Below are 22,534 nucleotides of genomic sequence, written 5' to 3'. Positions count from 1 at the left end.
GTGATTCGCTGATTTCAAACAGATCGTCTAATTCCACTCGCCCTGGGCGCAGTCAGCCATTCCTTGTTCATTCTGAACTAGTCTTTTATCAGCTTATTTGGCTACTGGAGAGCCTCGCTCTTTTGTCTCTCTGTCACACACAGTGCCTGACCCAGTTCCTGGTCGCTGCCAGAGATGGTGAGATCTTTGGCGGCAGGTAGCCGACCTATTTGATGAATGTCACAACATCACTGGGTAATATGAAGCTTTTAGTTGCTGTTTAGAACCAAAATGTCCCAATATCACTGGGATGCTAATGTGACATTTTAGTTGTTGTTTAGAACAAACGTGTTCTCTATTGTCCTGCCATGTCTTCAGACATTCAGAGTATACAGTATGTCTGTCCTTTTAAGTGCAGTTGCCATAGAAATAGAATAAGGATACATGTTGCAGAGTACACCTATGTGTCTTTATGGAGATGATCTTGGAAAGTATCAGTCAGCTTACAGGGATTTTTCAACTGAGTGTATTTTACCCTGACCAATGGCCTGGTCACTACAATAGCAGGCAAGTTCCCTCCTCTCCTCCCCTCCTCCTTTTCCCTTTCATTGTTCCACAGCTCAAGGGAACCCAGCCACAGCTCAAGGGATGGGGGACGGACGGACGTGAAAGTGGCATGTGTGCAATTTTTGGAGAGCGTGTTCACTTCAGGGGGAGGATGGAGGGTAGTGGAGGAGAGCCTCAGTGTGCGAGTGACTCAGCCTACTACTACACAAGTTGATAATGGTTACAACCTTTGGTAACCCAATGCTTTGTTTGTATGGAAACAGACGGTTCTGAATGTGTTATATAATGACTATTACGTGAACGAGTATGATGTGTGATGGACGGCTATTTGTGTTCATTATAATAACTAAAAGAACAGAATGGTATGTTAACAGGAAACCAAGGCCAAAGGGTCCCTTAAAAGCCTGCAGTTGTCAAGGGCAACAGAGTTATCTCCAGATAGCCCACCAGCATCCCCATGGCGACAGGGTAGATGGGTGTTGAGTGAGAGAGAGACCTAAGGCTGGATCCATGCTAATGGCAATTTAAGGTTAATATAGTTGTTTGATTTTTAAAGCCTCTATATTAAGGTGAATATTGTAGAGTTTGCTTTTTTGAGCCTCTATACCAAGGTGAATCTAAAATGATAGAGTTTTCTCTATTGCCTTTAGCCTGGGTACCAGTCTGGTTGTGCTAATATTCCTGTCCTTGAACTCCATGTCATACGCCAAACAGAAGTAAGCACAAAACAGGTCTGGACTTCAGGCTATATTGCCTATAGTTCTAGTTGAATCTCTCGTGGACAGACTACATAAACATAAATGGTACCGTAGATTTGTCATGATACAACGGGATGTGTGAAATAACAAGCAGCATTAGTTCCGGTGCTTTGGACAAATCCCGATTTTGTAGGTGTTGGCATCTTTCGAATTTTGGAAGGGTGGGGGGGGGAGGTAGTTGGCCCATAGACTTGCCTGCAACTTGCAAAGAGAGTGGGGGGAGCTCTTCGTTCGGGTTCCGATCCCCGTTCTAGCGCTTCTCTTTACACTTAATCGAGCATCTGACCGATTACACAAGACTTTAGTTCTGGGTTAACCGAGATTAAGCTGAATCTAATAGTGTCCACTTTCTTTAATATGACAAACGATATGATATTAAATGATCATTTAAATCAACGTTCAAATCAATTGACCGGAGGAACATATAAAAGCTTTATGCATTGTCGTTTTAATTGATACAATATGTACATCCATTTTTCTTTCACAATGCAGGAAATCTTTATCTTTACAGCTTTACAGTGTTCCCATTGATCGGCAAAAAACAAAAAATGGTTAATCAGTAGTAACAATACAGCAGTCAAAAGAAAGGAACGTCAGAAGGAGGAACATAAAAGAATAGTCCGTATTCATAAAGCGTCTCAAAGTAGGAGTGCTGATCTAGGATCAGGTTTCCCCAGTCCATAAAATCGTATTCATTGTGATCTAAAAGGTCCAACTGATCCTAGATCAGCATTCCTACTCCTGCTTTGTAAATACGAGCCCAGAAAGGTACACCAGGTCATCACTGCATCTACACTCTATTCAGGTAAGGTCAGGCGCGGTCTGGTCGAGCCGGCCGTACCTTAACCGCGTTTTAACCACGGTCAAATCCCTCTGCCTTATGACCACCTTTCACCTCTTTTCTGCTTGGCTGACCTCTTGCTAAGGCCTTGAGCCAATTGAACCCTTAGGTTCCCCTAGCCCTCTTCTCATTTGCTCTTCAGTCTCAGACCCTCAACTGTCTGCGATCGCACCCTGATCCATCTTCTCTGTAATAACCCTCTCTTTTCCCTGTCACTGTTTACCTCATTTTTCTTCCCCAGTGGCCTACTTTAAGTACCCAAGGCATCCTCATACAAGGTTCCCTCGCCCCTCTTAATCATAGCCTTGCCACACACTCACTCCCACACTCCTCCCCCTCTCCCTCAGGGGCGGCCCGGCTGGTTGACCTGCCTGCCTCCTCACTCCCTCAGTGTGGCTGCATATCATTTCCCTGCTGCGCTTTGTGTGGGTTGGTTTCCTAGCAACAGACAGCCATGACAGCTCAGGATCTGAAAGTGGAGAGAATATGTTGCTGCTGCACACTCTGCTGCACACTCCTAGGGCTAGCTAATACACTGGCTGAGTCTGAAATGGCACCCTATTCAGTGCAGTACTTTTGACCGTACCCCTATGAGCCATGGTCAAAAGTAGTGCCAGGGAATAAAGTTCCATTTTGGACACATCTACTAAGTGCTGTGCTACAGTGTTGGGTGCTCTCCAGCCACTGACTGGCCACTCCCTCTCCATCAGAACAGGACAACAGTAGGCTTTTCTCTCTGACTACTGAGGTTAAACCACACAGCACCTTGATCCTGGGAAAGATGGCAGTGGTCTCTGAAAGAAGTTGAAAATGATTCAACGGTCTCTGGCTTGGTGAGTTTAGTGAGAGAGTTGAAAAGATCGTTACAATTGAATCTCAGGTTTGGATATATTTTTTTGTGTGATTTTGTAAACTTTGTATAAAAAAAAAAGTTAAGGTATTTCTGTTACAAAATGATCATAAAAAATACCCCGTGGATGCTATTTACAGTAAAATACACTTTACAACTTTATTAAATTGTTGATAGTATATATAAAATAAACGTTGAATCACTTTCATGGAAATCACACAAGATTAGTTTTTTTTCAGCTTGCGTTTTAAACTTTGTTATGGGCTAACTGATTTTTATTTTCAGTAGTAGTGACAAACCCCTGGCTGTAGTTGAGTTACTGGGATACTCCTCCTGACTACTAGACAATCAGAAGCTAGATGTTGACTGATAAATAAAGCTCATGACTGATAGATAACAGAGACCACTTTCAGAAACTCTGCCATCTTTCACCTCTCTGCTGGGAGAGACTTTTCTCCCCCCAATACCCCCAATAACACCTGTACAAACAATGCAAGTGGTACACCAGTAGAATTCATCTTCAAGTTAAAAAAAAAATGAAACAAAAAAACATTTGAAACCTCTTATAAAGAAAAATACAAAAATAATCATTATACAATCACACCTCTTATTCAGGCCTCAACATATCGTCAGTGGTGATGTGTTGCCATGCCAACGGTGATAACGTCACGGCGCCCGACCCTCCGTCACCAGCATATGAGATATAGCAACAATGCAGCATTTCGTGCTAATAAAATAATTTATACGATTGTATTTCGTTATCTCATTGTTTGTTTGTTTTTATTGCTTGATTAGATGGCACGTGAGCAGGGTTTCCAAAATGATACCGATAAATACGGGATTTTGTTGACACTTCTTGAACACAACATAGCAGTTTGAGAGAAAACTGCAACAAAACTTTCACCTTTGGCAAATTTCAAACTTCAACAAATAGCCACGGGTCATAGTAATGCATTTCTTTATATAACGTTGTCTTGTATATAAGCTTATGATACATACGGTATATGAGCAAGAGGGGTAGATATTGGCTAGGAGGAGAGAAAAAATCCATACTCAAAGAAAAAAAAGACAATTGTGCTACAAGTGCTTCTGCGTTCTTGGTACCTGTGGCCACAGTGGAGAGTTAGTCATCCTGTTAGCCACAGCAGAGTGATAAGTTCACCAGAGGAGTACAGAGAGAGGGAGAGTCCATTTTGTCCCGTCCCCCCAGGTAAACTGCCACAGTGACATGTCCCCCCCCCCCCCACACACTTTTGGTGGAACATTCCAAAGACAGCCATCTTCTCAGACAGACAGTTCCAATGTCCATTATTTTAGCATTGATGAAATCAACAGAAATTATATATATATATATAAACTGTAAATCAAAACAACAGTAATAGATATAGCTATGTACACAGTCACTCTTAAACATCAAATGTTGTGGTTTTCTCAGCAATAGAAGAACCATTAGCTGCTTTTTGTCATTTTTTTCTTAATCCTTTCTCTCTTAAAAGAAAAAAAATGTTTTAACAATTTCTCGCAACAAAGACCCTTAGTAACGGCACCCATATACATTCATGTCTGCTATTAACTAACTCCACGGCCTTTGAAATCTGCACTCGCCCAGGACAAAACACCTATACTCACAGGAATACTATTTGTGCGGTTTTGATATCTATACTTCTACAATAGTGTGCGTGTTCAACTTGACATCTGGGTGACAGACGTTGAGGGATTCTTGTCTCATACTTGTATTTCCAGGTGGGAGGGACTACGATAAAGTATGAATTGAGTATTTTGTGAGCCTGTATGGTTTCTTCACCACAATTTAGGTGATCGGATGATAGTTTTTGGATTGGAAAGCACTCGATAAAGGAGCGCTCCAATGAGAGAGGCGTTTAGTTCTGATGCAGCACACATGTCTGAAACCCTTTGCAGATAACAATACATGAACATTCTCCTATGTTCCCAAGTCAACACTAACAATATTTCCCTATTTTCTCAGAACCAAAAGAAAAGAAGAAAAAAAACATTTTCTCTTGAATTGTACATCAGCAGAGGTTCAGTGGAATGGTATGGAATAGTATTATTAAGTTACAGAATCACACTAGTGGTGGTGGTTGCATACAGTATTTCTTCTACTTTCTAATACTGCGTATGCTTTACCAGAATCAAGAAGTACTAAGACCAGACCGAACAGGGCATAGCATAGCATTCCCCATATAAACACAGGCTTGACCCTTTTACGAAACAGAATACAGTAAAATGCATTGTAGGCTAGTGACATAACAGTGTAGTTTGTCTGTTCCTCTCTAACAACTTAAAACAGGAAATTAATCATTCGCTACCTTAAGCCATATAGATTGTTGGTGGGATATTTGAATGTCAGCATGTAATTATTACAGTACATAAGGCTTTTGTGGAGTCTTGGTATACTATTACGTCATTTATCAAGAACACAAATAGTAGCCTAGGCTGAGATCACCCACAATGCTTAACGAGAGGGTATATTATTATTGAAATGGCGACAGCAGCATTCATGGCTCAGTTTGATAAGACTTCACATTCATCTTTTAGCAGACATGAGTCCACTTACTACATTACTATGTAGTGTACACTTGTAGTGAACACCAGAGGAGGCTGGTGGGAGGAGCTAAGGAGGAAGGGCTCATTGTAATGTCTGGAATGGAATTATTGGAACGGTATCAAACATATGGGAAACATATGGGAACCACACGTTTGACTCCGTTTCATCTACTCCATTCCAGCCATTACAATGAGCCTGTCCTCCTACAGCTCCTCCCACCAGCCTCTGGCATACCTTCTTAGTACGCTCTTATAGCCTCACCATTTAACCTCTGCCTCCTACATTCTGGTGGATCCACGCCAAAATACTATACCCAGGTCTGTTCTGAATTTTTCAGATGGGGGGATTGATCATAATTTAGATAATTTAGTACGTCCCAAATTTGACACTATTCCGAATGGCACCCTATTCCCTATATAGTGCACTACTTTTGACCAGGTCAAATTGGAGAAGGAGAAAAAATCTGGGCTAACTGGTTCATTTTTTGTGCCCTCCACATCTCAATTCACATGGTTGAATGAGGAAGAGGGGAGTGTCAGAACAGTGAGAAGTCCTCTGATAATACAGCAGACAGTTAGTCGAATGACCCAACATCTGATACATCAACATGATCTCACTGCTCACTACAAACTATGACCTTGTCACATCTCCATAGGATTCTTCTGACTGTGCATGATATCACCACTCCCTTGATAAAAAGAGTCCATTGATAATATCAACTTAATGCAAAAATGAAACGTTTTATCTCCACTGCTTGCCATGTGGTACAATGTATCCTCTAAGACATTTTCATTCAAAGACACATCTCATGCAAAAAAAAATGTTTTTTTTTCTCTTGACAAAGAAACACACATTTTTGTTTATATGTTCAGCTAAAAAATATATATTTTTTAAAATTTTCCGTCGTTTTCCGATTATTTTTCCAGGGCAGGCACCGTACGTATATACGCACACACCAGGAACAGAGGCATGCCACACTTGCATTGCTTTTGCATTTTACAATTGGCAGGCTTGATGTCATCAAGGCAGTGCTGCGCTGCGGTGAGTGGGTTTCATGCACCTCTTCATCTACCCTACCTCCACACACACACACAGATACACACTCAACACACACATACACGCTCAACACACAAACACTCAACCAGACACTCAACACACACAAACACTCAACCAGACACTCAACACACACAAAATTAACACACACACCTATGCATCCTCCACCATAGTTGCAGGGAGGGGCCAGACTGCTTTGATGACATCACAATAGGGGCAGGTTTTTTTTTTGGGGGGGGGGGTTGTGTTACAAGCTCAAATGGAATAAAAGCAGCGCAGCAAGACTGTGGCGCATGCAGAGATGGGGTGGGGAGTGGGTAGAAGAGAGGGGAGGGGTGGGGGGGTCTGGCCCAGGGTTGCAGTCAGATTTATGAATGGGGGGTCAGAAGGGGTAGTAGAAGTCAAGGCAAGGAGGATCAGCACGACATCTTTTTGTCGACTTTTTTTAAATTTTAAATCTATGTTTTTTTTATGATCTTTTTTAAAACATTTAATTTCTTGATTTTTGTACAAGTATGACAAACTCTTGGGCTCATAGAAGTTGTATCTCTCCCTCTGCTGGTTCTGTCTCTGATAGGAGGATGGAAATGGAGAGAGTGGTTATCTTTATGAAGGGGAGGGAGAGGGACGTCTTTTGGGTTTGTCAGCTACATACTGTACAGAGTATTCCAACTGTATACACATTAATACATACACAGAAGGATATAAATATACCTGTAAATTGGATATAGTATTGTGTCTAAATTCAAACTGAAACATTTGTGCTTAGATACATTTTGTTAAGCCAGCTATGTACTGTAAGTCCGCAAATATTTTGAATAATGTATTAGGTCTACCCAAGTAGTTTCCCCCAGTTACCTGGTTTAAATATATATTAGATTGCGGTTACTATGTACATGTAGGAGTATCCATAAAATGTGCATACTACAAAGTAGCAATGCTTCCATCAAATGTTGTGAATAATAATAACATCTCTAATTTCTCAATCAAATACCAAACATATTCAAAATGTTCAAATTTATCTTGATTCAATTAGTAAACCATTGATAATTACACATACAACTCAGTAACACTCAATGTTTCATTAGATTAGATAATTTACTCATTAGAAAAACCCATGATTAAATTAGTAATATGATTAACATTGACACAGTATTCACCCTGCATGGGTACGTACCCCTGGCCTGAACTACCCTCTCGTCTTCCCAACCAATCAGAGAGACCCTCTTCATAGTTCCCATGCAGGTGGAATGGAATCATAGAATTAGATTCGGACACTGTGTTGAATGAGGGGACGAGAACGTGACCAAAGATGGAGGAAATAGTGAAAGCAGAAAGCAGGAGGGTTTAGGAAACAGAAAATGCACTGTGTCTGCATCTAAAATTACACCCTTTTTCTTACACCGTGTACTACTTTTGACTAGAGCCCTATGGGCCTTTGTTAAAAGTAGTGCAATATATAGGGAATAGGGTGCCATTTGGGACGCAAGCCTGTTTGTGTTTGTTTTCCTGCCTATGCAGGATCCACAGTGTGTGTCCACAGTACACGTCCTGCCTGTTCCTCCTGTCTCTCCACAGGGCTGGTACAGTACACTTGATGACCCTTGCTGTGCTTCAATATGGGCTGAGCTGGAGAAATGCCAACCTACTTTGTCTTTTTGTCCAGGTCTTTTTGGGCACAAACGTTGTTGTGACAATGGAGAGGGCTTAGGCGGGCTAACGAGAGACAGGGTGCGTTTGAGATAGAAACTATTCAGATAGAAATGCCATGTATAGGGCGGACACGAATGCCTGTTTTCCATGGCAAAGGACAATGACTGTTCTACGTGATATATTTCTATCTGAATGTTACGGAACACGCCACCCTCCTGATTAAGCCTCTGATTGGTGTTCTGAAGGGGGTGGGAGGGGATTTTAGTAAAGGAAGGGTGGAAGGAAGGAAGGGGGGGGGGGGGGGGATTTTGTCATGGTGATCGAAAAACTGATTGCAATCAAATTTCTATCAAAAGCAACAGGAACACTCAATTGATGATGTCATTTGAATAGGCATGGGACGGTGATATATGTTAGGGATTCTTTTTTCTTACAACAGGAAAGGACATGAAAATAGGCAAAACAAAATAATTTACTCAAAGGCGAGGGGGGGGTAAAACACTACATCTAAAAGGTAAAACAAAAACCCATAAGTTAATGACTTAGAAATAATGAATAGACATAGTAGTGGTAAGTAGTAAGAAGAAGTAACTGATACAAAATAAAGTTGTCAGAGGAGTATAAGATTGATCGGGGACTTGGTCGAGGCTCGTCGGGCGAGGGGCTCTGCTTCGAGGAGGAGGTGTCGTTGCTCTCTCTTTCCATCCCTCTCTCCCTCTCTCACCCCTCACTCCTCGCGGAGCTGCAGGCGGTAACGCTGGTAACGGATCTGAAAGAAGAGCCTCTCTAGCGGCGAGCCGCTCATGCCAGGCAGCATGTAGTCCTCGCTCCCGCCCGTCCGCCGGAAGCCCAGTGACTCGTACAGCTTGTGGGCGGCCATTTTGACGGCGGTGGTTCCCAGGACAACGGCGGCGTAGTTGTTGTGCACGGCGAACTCCAGCACGCGGCGCCCCAGCACCTTGGCGATGCCCTTGCCGCGGAAGCGCGAGTCCACCGACATGCGGCGCAGCTCCACCGTGTTATCGTCCTCCCGGCCCTGCGCCGCCACGATGCCGACCACCTGACCCTCCAGCACTGCCACCCAGAAACACGAGCCTGGAGGACCAGAGAGCCCAGTTAGACACACACACTATACCAACACAACACATATCACATACCACTGCCAACAGTACCAACACAACACATATCACATACCACTGCCAACAGCACCAACACAACACATATCACATACCACTGCCAACAGTACCAACACAACACATATCACATACCACTGCCAACAGCACCAACACAAATCTGACAGAATATATACATTACATTTAAACCCCAAACGACCTGATGTGAATGGGCTGAAGCAATAAGGGAGTGGCAGCCGGACCTATGACTGCCCACGGACCACGGCTGTCCTTATTGGACTACTGGTTGACTCAGTGAAGGACTGACACAATAAGAAGTGAGCAGAGCTGCCCCATTAGCCCCCTACACTATTTGCCATAACCCTGGGACCTCATTGCAGGCCAGCTAACATTAACATGTCATTCATCACACATCACAGACCTCAGAGCCTCTGGCTGGGTAGATCAAATGTAGAGTGGACTCCCATCCCCTAACTATGGCCAGTACAACAATCATTAAAGCCACAATCTGCAATATTTCCTGCTGTTCAAAGGCCATTTTAATGAAATATGCCTACAAGGTGGCAGCCTGGGCTTGTGAAACGGCAGATTGTGGCTTTAACCCGGCACCACTGCTCATGTGTATCGGGATATCTCATCAATTACGGACTGGTGTTAATGAGTTCAGATTACAGAGCAATTAGAGGTTGCTTTACAATGGCTTCTGTCAAGTAACACGACCATGTGATGCAGTTAAGATGGCAAACATGAGGATGGTTCACTCTTGGCTGTCCCCGTAGGAGAACCTTTTGTAGAACCCTTTTGAGGTTCCGTGTAGAACCCTCTGTGGAAAGGGTTCCACACGGGAACCCAAAAGAGTTCTCCTATGGCGACAACCAAAGAACCCTTTTAGGTTCTAGATGGCCTTATTTGTTTTGTCTAAGAGTGTTGTTAAGACCGGCGTAAAGCCTGTGGTAAGGACAGGCTAGCTGCTTTGACAACAACATAGCACTGTATCATTTACATTTGAGTCATTCAGCATAGCTCCTACGCAGAGCTACTTACAGACTAAGGTTAGGAGGGAAAAAAAACAGACACATATTGCAGGTAGACCTTTTTCCTCAAAATAGCCCCTGTCAGCAGAATCAGGGCAAGGGAAGGGAAAAAAAGCAAGTCCTAATGTGGGTGCAAGAAAGTGAGGTGGAATATCGCATGGCCCCGGCACACACATTATAGAGCTGTATGAGAGAGTCTGTCCTGTTGGTAAGATATGCCAGTTATGGCCTTGTCAAACCCACTAACTGGATGGATCTACTAAAAGGAAGTAAGGAAGGAGGGATTCTACACACGAAACACTCCGGTCACATAGCGGCGGCTGGTGTTTCCATTGGCAACTGGAGTGAAGTGTATCAGAGAGATGGAGAGCATGAGAGAGAGAATCAACTGGAGAATGAGGGAGGTAAAGGCAGAGTGAAATTAAAAGCCGACAAAGGCTGGCGCTAACTGCTTAATGGCATTATTTGCTCTGAGAGATGCTCATAATGAAAAGTACAGTCGTAGGCCCGAGCTGTCCCTCAACGTTAGGGCGATTAGACCCTCAGGGAGAGACAGAGAGACAGACAAATACAGGCACACAGGACAGAGAAGGAAGGACACAAACACACACGTCAACAGTGAAATGTTCGTCCACAATGTAACCTGACCAGGGGGAGAAAGAAAAAAGCCTCCTGGTCTCAGTCATAGTAAAAGCAGTTTTATACAGTATTGAAATGTTTTCTGCTCAACTTCGTAACGTATTCTTAAGTCCATGCCTGCCGTGTTTTTACCTGTGTCAGCATGCCAGGTAGGAGTTGCGTCGACGAGAGTACAACGATTCCCTGTCAGCCTCTGTTGTAACGTGAGAGTACAGCGCTGTCGTCCGTGTGTTGTAGCTACGGTATCTACAGTGTAAAGGGGTCGGTACAGTACTGTGTTGGGAGGATGCTGGACAAGTCGTTGTAAAGAAGACCGGGTTACTATATCCTCATTCTGATAAACCGTCTCCCCAAGTTGATTTTGGATTTGCAAACCCCTCCAAGAACTACAAGGTGAAAACAGACAACCTTTTCTCTTTCCTTCAGCAGGCAAAATGTGTTGCACGGATGCAACAGTAAACTGTTGCTGAAAATAGAATTTTTTCAATGTCATCGGTATTGGTGACATGTCCTTGTAGTCAAGTACAGCACAGAGAATATTCTGCCTTTTCTGGGACTGACTGACTGACTGGTGAATGTAAAAACCTGTGTGTCCATCTTCCAAAGGGTCACCGACACACACAATCTGATACTTGCACACACGCACATACCAGACACACAAGCACACTCTCTCAAACACATCGCGTCATGGGGCGAGTGGTGAAACGATGCGAATGTGCTGGAAGCCAACGTTATGAGGGATTTAAAGGGCCCTGTGGGATTCATTGGATTAGTGTTTGATTGAATAAAACAACTGTCAGATGTCCTGCGGCAGGGTCGCCGCGGTAACAAGCCTGCTGATCCAGACACACACTCCATGACATGTGGGCATCACAGCTGGGGAGGCAGTAGCAGGCAGCTAGATCTGCAAGCAGAGTGAATGGTGGGCCGGGACATTTTCCCCATTTGACCTTGGTCATATTGTGTGTGCAGGGTTCAGAGTGGGTCAGACAATGACTTCTTGTGTTGACTCTTCCTTGTCTGTAGTCCCAACGCAGGAGAATGTATGAGGCGTCTTTTGGAATAGTTACACTTTGGAAGGGGCAGATTCACTCAAGGTACGGTGTACCGTGTCAGCGTCTTTCATTTTTGTTAAAGGGTAGGTTTCACGTAATTTTTTTCCCAGAAATCTAACAGTGTGGTGGTATTTGACCTTATACTCACGATGTGATAGCTAATTCAAAATCAGACTTTAGTTTCCAGCGCTTTATCTCAGAAGAGAGCATGATGTGAGGCGTGCAGTTACCAGAGAGGTAACCCAGAGGCAGTTACCAGAGGTTACCCAGAGGCCCTGTCTCTGGGGGGCTACAAAGAGGAAGGGGGAAGGGGGGGGGGGGGGGGGGGAGGGGGGTGAAGGGACGGCCACGCCTCTGAAACTGAAGCCGTCACCATCTGTCTGAGCAGGGCCTGTGCCAACAGTCAGCACGGGACGGGACAACCAGGCACGCCAGCCCTAGCTCTGTGTGTGTGTGTGTGTGTGTGTGTGTGTGTGTGTGTGTGTGTGTGTGTGTGTGTGTGTGTGTGTGTGTGTGTGTGTGTGTGTGTGTGTGTGTGTGTGTGTGTAGGGGCCCTGAGACAGTGACATACACTCATGTCCTGTGTCTGACGCCATGACGAGAGAAAGGTCGGTCGGAGAATCTCCGAAGCCTTCTCTTCCTTCTACTCCCTCTCCCCCTCCTTTGGAAAGCAGGGGCTATGAGAAGAAGGGATCTGCTGGTTAAGAGTCAGATATGGAGAATGAGAGGAGATAGCTAGACTAGAGAGCAGGATCATAGAGCATGTAGGACATTCATTTGTCTTCAGTCCTCCTGTATTGGTAGATGGGTAGGGGGCAACAGGGAGGGGTTGGGGGTTAGACAAGGGAGCTGATCTATCATAGACCCGGGCCAAGATGAGCGCGGGGGGGTTCTTGGATTTAACCAGGCTAAGAGGACTCTACCACCGACCGAAAGGGGGAGGGATGGGTCGACTTGAAAGATGCAGATAAAATCTCATGGCGGTAAGGAAGGAGAGAGAGCTAACGCGCTCTAAACGTACAGATTTTTTACTCAGGATTTATTGTGACGGCCTTTTCTCTTCTAACTGCTAAAGGAAAAGAACATACTACCTGCCATGCATGTGCATTGGGTTGGAGACAGTTAAATATGGCGTTATGACACGACTATGAACCCTCTCCCTCCCTTTTTATTGTGCTTAACAAGATTAGTGTCTATCCTTTCCATTGAAACATATGAGGGTAATTCAGTTGATAAGCGTTGAGTCTAGACGGCGCACACCCTGACTGTGCGTGTGTCTAAGATGAAACAAAAGCTCATTAACAGCTTGTGTCCGCTGAAAGTGTGTGTGCGTTCATGCTCGTTACAGATCATCCCTATTTTAGGGTTAAGCGTGTGTGTGTGTGTGTGTGTGTGTGTGTGTGTGTGTGTGTGTGTGTGTGTGTGTGTGTGTGTGTGTGTGTGTGCGAGAGAGCAGTGTGAGGTGTGATATCTGCAGTGCGTGGCCTCCTCACTCCCCAAGTCACAGACCCCTCCCCCCACGTGGAATGCTCCCTCCCCTGGGAACAGAGTGCATGTTGGGAGTATGGATCTGCCTGACATCTATACCACACCCTGACAGATGAGACTCGGACAAGGAGACCAGGGGCATACACATGCTTACATACACACATCCACACACACATGTTTACACACATGAAGGTGTACGGGCACACACAGCACATGCCAAAACACACAGATCTCAAGACCAACAAGCTCCACCATATCTACCTGTGTCCAGTCATACATAATACTTCCTGCCCCTTGTACGTTACAACCAACTACACACACACACACACACACACACACCCAGCCTGCACTCGTTCTCCGTTACAGCTCCATTAGCTCTGAGAGGAGCAGTGTAGGAGCATTAATCACTTAAAGGGGCTGCAGCACTGGCCTTTTCCCATTAATTTAACTACCCTGCCCGGGCTAATCAGTGTGTGTGTGTGTGTGTGTGTGTGTGTGTACACTTGTCCAATTTAGGTCCTCTCAGAGGCTAGGAGGGATCATAAAAAGTCCCTTCCCCCCCCTCCTCTTCCTTTAAAGCTCTACCCCAAACCATTTTTTATGAACCTCGAAGATAATGTGGCATAAGGCAGAGGAAGAAGTGCTATTGTCTGCGAGTCTCACCCGCATATTCATAAAGATCGGACCACATTATTGGTCATCCATTAAAGATCGGACCACATTATTGGACATCCATTAAAGATTGTATTGGTCACCTGGGAGTGACTAACTATAGTGTTCAGAAACGATAACGTTGTTAACATCTTATTTTGCTTCTGGTGTGGGTCCATTGTTGCCTAGCTACAGACTCCTTGCTGCGGCCAAATGCTACGCCACGCCCGCGTACATGCCACGCCCGTGGACGTTAGTTTCTTCTCCACGATGAGTCTGGATCTGAGAACCTCCCTGACCATTCACCGAATGCGAACACATTCGGGGCCGTCTGATTGGTCCACAAACCGATGGGTTGGGCCAGAGTCAGAACACACTGTAGTTTGAAAATGTGTCATTGGCTTTGATACTCTGATTGGTTAGAGACAATCCAATCGCTGATGACTTTGTTTTGTACAACGCCCCTCGTCACCACAAACGACTTCAACGATAGCAGTCTCAGACTGTAGCAAACAGAGCTACAACAAAAAATATGTTTTTTGAGGAGCGGTTCTGTGCTATTGACGTGTGTTTGGTTGCGTCATTGTATTATGAATGAATAAGACGCTTACTGAAATTTGCTATGACATTTATAGAACATAAATTCAGTGGATGGAGAATGGAGAATAAAGAATTCTCTCTCTCTCTCAACAGGGACAGGAGGAAGAAAGGGAGTGGAAAGATAGGTGCAACATGTATCTACTGTGTGTGTAACTACCTCACCTTTGTCTGTACTCTACCCGGCAACCCCTATCACCACACACACGTGCCCACACTCCGTGGCCAGACTCAGATATGCTGATAACAACCCATCTGGCCAGTGTTATCACTGCTCTGGGGCTCAGGATGGAACCAGGTGACTGCAGTGTGGAGACACATTGGCCCACCTACTTATCCCTTCGGTTGAGTCCCAAATGGCTCCCTATCCCCTACATAGTGCACTACTTTTGACCAGAGCCCAACGGCAATAGGGTAACATTTGGGATTGGACCCAAGCTTTATACTGTCCTGTTGTGCAGTAGGTCAAGGAGCTTGGTTTTGCCTTGTGCCTATTCACGCCATTGAGGTATAAAAGAACTGGAGACCGCATCCAAGATGTCCAACCGCTGTTTTCAACATAATGTACTAATGTTCGCATACGCCGATTCATGGACCGTCTATATCCGGGTTGCAGCCTGTTTACACAGCCCAACTTCACACGCGCAGAGGTAGAAACCGTGCTTCCAGACCGGAACCCTGGCCCCTTGATTCACACCGATCGATACAGTGCCTTGCGAAAGTATTCGGCCCCCTTGAACTTTGCGACCTTTTGCCACATTTCAGGCTTTAAACATAAAGATATAAAACTGTATTTTTTTGTGAAGAATCAACAACAAGTGGGACACAATCATGAAGTGGAACGACATTTATTGGATATTTCAAACTTTTTTAACAAATCAAAAACTGAAAAATTGGGCGTGCAAAATTATTCAGCCCCTTTACTTTCAGTGCAGCAAACTCTCTCCAGAAGTTCAGTGAGGATCTCTGAATGATCCAATGTTGACCTAAATGACTAATGATGATAAATACAATCCACCTGTGTGTAATCAAGTCTCCGTATAAATGCACCTGCACTGTGATAGTCTCAGAGGTCCGTTAAAAGTGCAGAGAGCATCATGAAGAACAAGGAACACACCAGGCAGGTCCGAGATACTGTTGTGAAGAAGTTTAAAGCCGGATTTGGATACAAAAAGATTTCCCAAGCTTTAAACATCCCAAGGAGCACTGTGCAAGCGATAATATTGAAATGGAAGGAGTATCAGACCACTGCAAATCTACCAAGACCTGGCCGTCCCTCTAAACCTTCAGCTCATACAAGGAGAAGACTGATCAGAGATGCAGCCAAGAGGCCCATGATCACTCTGGATGAACTGCAGAGATCTACAGCTGAGGTGGGAGACTCTGTCCATAGGACAACAATCAGTCGTATATTGCACAAATCTGGCCTTTATGGAAGAGTGGCAAGAAGAAAGCCATTTCTTAAAGATATCCATAAAAAGTGTTGTTTAAAGTTTGCCACAAGCCACCTGGGAGACACACCAAACATGTGGAAGAAGGTGCTCTGGTCAGATGAAACCAAAATTGAACTTTTTGGCAACAATGCAAAATGTTATGTTTGGCGTAAAAGCAACACAGCTCATCACCCTGAACACACCATCCCCACTGTCAAACATGGTGGTGGCAGCATCATGGTTTGGGCCTGCTTTTCTTCAGCAGGGACAGGGAAGATGGTTAAAATTGATGGGAAGATGGATGGAGCCAAATACAGGATCATTCTGGAAGAAAACCTGATGGAGTCTGCAAAAGACCTGAGACTGGGACGAAGATTTGTCTTCCAACAAGACAATGATCCAAAACAGAAAGCAAAATCTACAATGGAATGGTTCAAAAATAAACATATCCAGGTGTTAGAATGGCCAAGTCAAAGTCATGACCTGAATCCAATCGAGAATCTGTGGAAAGAACTGAAAACTGCTGTTCACAAATGCTCTCCATCCAACCTCACTGAGCTCGAGCTGTTTTGCAAGGAGGAATGGGAAAAAATGTCAGTCTCTCGATGTGCAAAACTGATAGAGACATACCCCAAGCGACTTACAGCTGTAATCGCAGCAAAAGGTGGCGCTACAAAGTATTAACTTAAGGGGGCTGAATAATTTTGCACGCCCAATTTTTCAGTTTTTGAATTGTTAAAAAAGTTTGAAATATCCAATAAATGTCGTTCCACTTCATAATTGTGTCCCACTTGTTGTTGATTCTTCACAAAAAAATACAGTTTTATATCTTTATGTTTGAAGCCTGAAATGTGGCAAAAGGTCGCAAAGTTCAAGGGGGCCGAATACTTTCGCAAGGCACTGTATGTCTTGTATAACATCCTATAAGGCCTTGTTACTGTTAATTGTTTATGCTTGGTATAGACAACAGCACAGTGGTGTATATGTACAGGCCAGATGATTCAGTAAAGTGGATTGATTGGTTGGTTAATGAAACAGAATGTATTGATTGGTTGATAGTACCAAAGGGATTTCAGGGAGAATGAATGTCCTGGTTCTTTTGTTGTTAAGAATCCCTAGTCAACCCCCCCCCCCCCCCCCCCCCCCCCCCCCCCCCCCCCAAAAATGCCCCTATTGTTCCTGGTAAGTCCTATGCACACACACACACCTATGAGCTGAGCAGAGGACTGAAGTAACAGCTGGGCTTTAGTGACAGTGGGATGAATAAACGCACACACACACACACACTGAAGAAGAGATAACCGTATGTATCTTTTTCCTGGCTAGTTGAGGCCGGTAGACATAACCGTGTTGCTGCTCATCGTGTCAGTGACTGGCCCTCTCACCCTGCACTGTATGACTCACTGACTACTGACACATACACACACACTGCCCATGGCAGGAACGTGAAAGGGTGGAGGCCACTGTAAATCATTGCACTCTTACTATCATATGACGCCTGCTCTTTCCCTCTCTCTTTCTCTCTCGCTCTCTCACACACACACACACACACACACAGTCTCTCTCTGACAGACCCACACGCTCACACATACAAAGACCTGCAGCGGTTAATCCCATTGATATCCTGTGTGACTCCTACACACACACACACAGTGGATAACTGTAGCTGCCGGACACAAAGTGAGAGACAAAGACAAGAATCAATGATGGGCTTAACGAACACCTGCCCTTAAGTAGCTTCGCAAATAGGGTCCGACTGACCCCAAAATGTTGGGTGGATGGAAGTGTGTGTGTGTGTGTGTGTGTGTGTGTGTGTGTGTGTGTGTGTGTGTGTGTGTGTGTGTGTGTGTGTGTGTGTGTGTGTGTGTGTGTGTGTGTGTGTGTGTGTGTGTGTGTGTGTTTTAGAGAGAGAAAAAGGTTTGATTTGATTATAGCCCAGCGTTTTGGAACGGAACCCGGAGGAAGTGTGGTCACAGCTCAATTCCTCTTATCAGAATGGATAAGAGGATCATAAGAGAGTGATTGATTTTCCTAGTTAGGGAATATAGTTGAGGAAATGACTCCAATGAGGCTTGGCCGACACAGAGTGGACAGACTGCTGCAGAAAGTGTATCAGCAGTTTCCATCTCAGAATCAATAGGCCCAGTAGCATGGTGTGCCCTGGCTCCCTCTGTAACCAAGTAGAGCGGAGCGAGTCGTCCCGCATACTTAATAGGCAGGCAGACTGCCTCTGTTTCTGAACGCACAGGTTACATCCCAAATGGCACCCTATTCCCTACATAGTGCACTAGTTTTGATCAGTTAGTGTGCTGTGTCGGGCATAGAGTGCCATTTGGAATGCAACCATGCTGTCACTATCCAACTCCTGCTGTGCTTAATACAGGCAGGGAGAGCCTATGACACTGAGAGACTATACTTTGTGTTTGTGTGCATGTGTGTGTGTGGGGGGGGAGGGTCATTTGGATACTTTCAAAGGGTCTGTGATTCCATATTTGCATAGGGCTATGTTTTGTATCACATCATTTTTTTTAAATCCCATAATTCACTAAAAGCTTAATGTCTGTGGATGAACTTTATATGCTGACAAAGACAACAGATCATACATTTCCACAGATTATATATAGTTTCTGTTTTGTGTCCAATCTCCCACTAGCCCTCTTACCTGTGGGTTTCATGTAATACTCCTCGATGTCCGCCATGTCAGTTCGGAGCGCGCAGGCCAGATAGTTGTGGATAACTTTGCTGCTGTAGAAGTAGCGCGCGGCCATGAGAACGAACGGCGCACAGCTGGTCAGCGTGAGGGATTTGCTCACAACAAAGCACATTACTATGGAGATAAGGAAGAAAAATAAACGATACCTGTCAGAAAAGAGAATCAAATGTTGGATTTTGGCGGAAGTCACACACATAATATATATTATATAACCAAACAGTGACATTCCAAAAAATAAGTTGCTTAAAAATAACGAAGATCAGTCCCTAATATCACACATTTTGTTTACTGTAGAGAAAGCGATTGACAACCGACGAGCAAACATCACATGACATCCTATGTTGAGTCTATGTATTTATTTGACTCGATGCAAACAGATATTCTACACAGCCTATCAATATCATCTCTGGTCCATTTATTACAGTCAGTGATTTTTGGAAGTAGCCTATTTCTCTGGTTTGGCCGCACGGAAGCGCCAGAGTGGAACCCGGCACAACAGACAGGCTGTGCAGCAGCATTATGTTGTCGTCTGGTCTGCCATGCAAACATCTTTTACTCCATTGCACCACGACATGGCGTGCTTACTGTCAACATAGACATTAGGCTACATTGTAGCGACGTGGTCCTAAATTATAGCGTCATATTCATATTAAAGAACTTTAAATAAAGGTTAAATAAATACAACAATTATACACACATTTCCAGACAAAATGTCAACAGTGAAATAGGCTTATGTGAGATGTTTTGTTGGTCATTATGGTCACTTACCACGGCACAGACAAAGGCATGAGGTGTAAAAAAAAAAGTATTGTTTTAGATGGTGTACATTTAAATGACAATAATGATTATGGAATATATATAGCGTAACACATGTTGTGGTGAATTTTTATTCGAAATTTGGTGCGTAATGACATTCATTCACATCATAGACTAAGCGATGTGTAATGCGTCTGACCATATGGATCAACTGTGCCATAAGAACACCCATGCATATCATACATGGGGAGAATGACGAAATTAACATCTCCACTAATTAATTATAAACAATGCCAACATGCACACATGGCTAGTGGTGGTGGTGCATTAACGCACTGCCTGCAGGCACAGTATAACACATGTGTGTAGCCTATGATGATGGAAACTGGTGATAGGGTGCAATTGGTGCACGCTTAGCGCACACTGTGGGCCAATCCTCACATTCTATTAATTAATTAATGCATCCAACCTAACCGGCAACTGACATCATTGCCCCCTACATGCACACCAAACAGGCCCACCCGCTACATGCACCATGCGTTTGAACCATGCCTTTGTGTTGCGGTTTGATGCGGTGCTGCACATGAGCTACGCTACATGCCGGTATCGAAGATCCAACACACATCCACACACGAACTCGAGAAGAAATCGACAATTATTCAATGTATTTGTTGTTATTGAATTTGTATAATATGAAATCCTTTTCCTCTTGATGAAAGTTTCACATAGCATGTATTTGTGCCATTAAATGAATAAAGCACTTTAGAAAGAAAGAAAAGAGGTCAACGAATTATCAATTGACATTTCGATGCTCCAACAGATTATATCTTTCCTTCAACTTAATTTCAACTCACTTCTAACTTAAAAAAAAAAAAAAAGATATATGTTTTTACAATAATTGGTTTTCATGTGTTAGTATGGATGGGTTATTCATAATGTCTTTGACAATAATAATTTGTAAATACATGGGTAAAATGAAAATAGTTTTTCAATGGGTAATGGCAACTTTTAACGAATTTCAGGCCAGTAAATCGTTAAGTATATGGGAAATATTGTCACTTACGTGTCAGAAGAACATATAAGAATTGGGTTTGACTTTGCTGTAATATGCCTCTGAATGCGGTGTTGGGGATTCTCTCCATGATCCCCTCGTAAAAGATGCGGCGCACTTCCACATGGTCCGTGCGCTCAAACTCACGGATAAAAACCGTATCTTTCCTCACATCATTTTCCTCGATCGGATTCGGTGCCGGTGTGGAAGAAGTCCACATTTGCGAGGAGGAAACGATAATAGAATCTTTTTTGGTCCCTTGTATGGCATCGTGTTCATCCGCAACAATTTTAGTCTCGCAAACCATTTTTGGAGACGAACAATGCATGCAACTGGCCTCAAAGAACTGTAACCTCAGAAATAATATAAATGGGATATGATGCGTTTATAAATATGGAAAGAAAAAAGACGGGGAGTGTTTCTGCTGCAACCCTGAGCGTTTCTGCATGACCAAGGGTTGCAGGAAAACATTTAGCCTATTTATAATGGGCCGTAGTGGATGCATTCAGATTCAGGGGCCGGGGTGGTCCACATAGCGTTCACATTGGCTGAGGCGCTACGCCATTCGATTGTGATAGGCGGATAAGAGACAAGAGAGGCACACGGTCAAATTCTTTTAAAAACCTCAACATTCCTCTCATTGTTCCGGCGAAATTCTACACGTGTGTTTGAGTGGGACGGGGAGGGTGGGCTTGCGTAAGGGTATTTCTGAACCGGTAGGCTAATGGAGGTCTTTGAAGCTCACCCCAAACAACCCGGCCTGCACCAGTGCACCTGCAGCGGGAGCTGCGCCAGACCCTCTTCTTGGATGACTGAAATGACACGTCTTTACAGAACGGATAAGACACGTTCATATGAGGACACATGAGCTTTGATGCGTCAAAATATATAAAGGGCACTTGGTGATGGTTGGACTTTGTACGGGGAATGGTTTGGGAACTGACTGTCCTATGTTAAGGTCTGGTTATGGCGCGGCGCTTCGCTCCTCCCGGCTGTGTGCCTCCTTCGATACCCGGTATCTTGACTGACAGTTCTGCTGCACTGCAGTGATTCCTCCCCGGCTTTATACTCTCGCCTCACCCGTTCTTTCTCCAGACAGTTTCCTTACGATAGCGTTTTGGTGTATCATCATTCATCCATTCACATAATTATCTGACTTTGTAGGCTATGCCACAGTCACAGCCTAGGCTATGTTATAATATAGGCTACGTTCATTGTTTAAAAAAAAGGTCATTCATTCACATAGGCTATCGCCTAAATCACTGTTAACATTAATTCAGTGTTCTATTTAATTCTGGCCATAGGCCTATGCCTCACTGGATTTATCGATCAGAATGCGATGTTGCGCCCGTAAGCTATACATAGGCTTATCACAACGGATAAAGTTTCACTTAACCTAACGCTGAAGAAAATGCATTTTTGGATGGATTTAGACCCCCCCCCCCCCACACACACACACATACACACAGGTCGTCGACGTGTAGCGCAAACAACAAAACATACGCACGCGGCAGAGTATCCTCTGGTTTCTCGCGCCAGAGTATCCTCTGGTTTCTCGCGCCAGAGTATCCTCTGGTTTCTCGCGCCCAAGAACAGCCATTTTACACAGCATGATACTGTCACCCTAACCCTAAATGTTACTGCTATCCGGGATTCTTGGGACATCCCTACCCTAAACCCTAGCCTTAATCAATACCTTACCCTAACCTTATCG

General features: G+C 44.2%; 1 protein-coding gene across 1 annotated transcript; it reads right to left on the bottom strand.

Moving 5' to 3' along the window:
* Positions 1 to 1,729: 1,729 nt before the first annotated feature.
* On the bottom strand, positions 1,730 to 21,272 carry LOC109896437 (N-acetylaspartate synthetase). Its single transcript, XM_020490690.2, has 3 exons — positions 20,833 to 21,272; positions 18,963 to 19,127; positions 1,730 to 9,365 (listed from the first exon to the last, which is right to left on the bottom strand). Exons 1-3 carry the CDS (start codon positions 21,146 to 21,148, stop codon positions 8,998 to 9,000), a joined length of 849 nt encoding a protein of 282 aa, XP_020346279.1. The 5' UTR covers positions 21,149 to 21,272; the 3' UTR covers positions 1,730 to 8,997.
* Positions 21,273 to 22,534: the final 1,262 nt, after the last annotated feature.

The sequence above is a fragment of the Oncorhynchus kisutch genome, linkage group LG9 (assembly GCF_002021735.2).
Source record: "Oncorhynchus kisutch isolate 150728-3 linkage group LG9, Okis_V2, whole genome shotgun sequence".
NCBI classification, from domain to species: domain Eukaryota; kingdom Metazoa; phylum Chordata; class Actinopteri; order Salmoniformes; family Salmonidae; genus Oncorhynchus; species Oncorhynchus kisutch.
Note: the sequence above shows the minus strand (reverse complement) of the source record. Positions and strands in the feature narration are given on the sequence as shown.

What these genes read in the sequence shown, in the direction of transcription:
- LOC109896437 (XM_020490690.2), bottom strand. Translation starts at nt 21,148, where the DNA reads ATGCATTGTTCGTCTCCAAAAATGGTTTGCGAGACTAAAATTGTTGCG. An exon ending in CTTATATGTTCTTCTGACAC is followed by an intron (nt 19,128 to 20,832) that starts GTAAGTGACAAT and finishes TTATCTCCATAG; the next exon opens with TAATGTGCTTTGTTGTGAGC. An exon ending in GTATTACATGAAACCCACAG is followed by an intron (nt 9,366 to 18,962) that starts GTAAGAGGGCTA and finishes CTGGTCCTCCAG; the next exon opens with GCTCGTGTTTCTGGGTGGCA.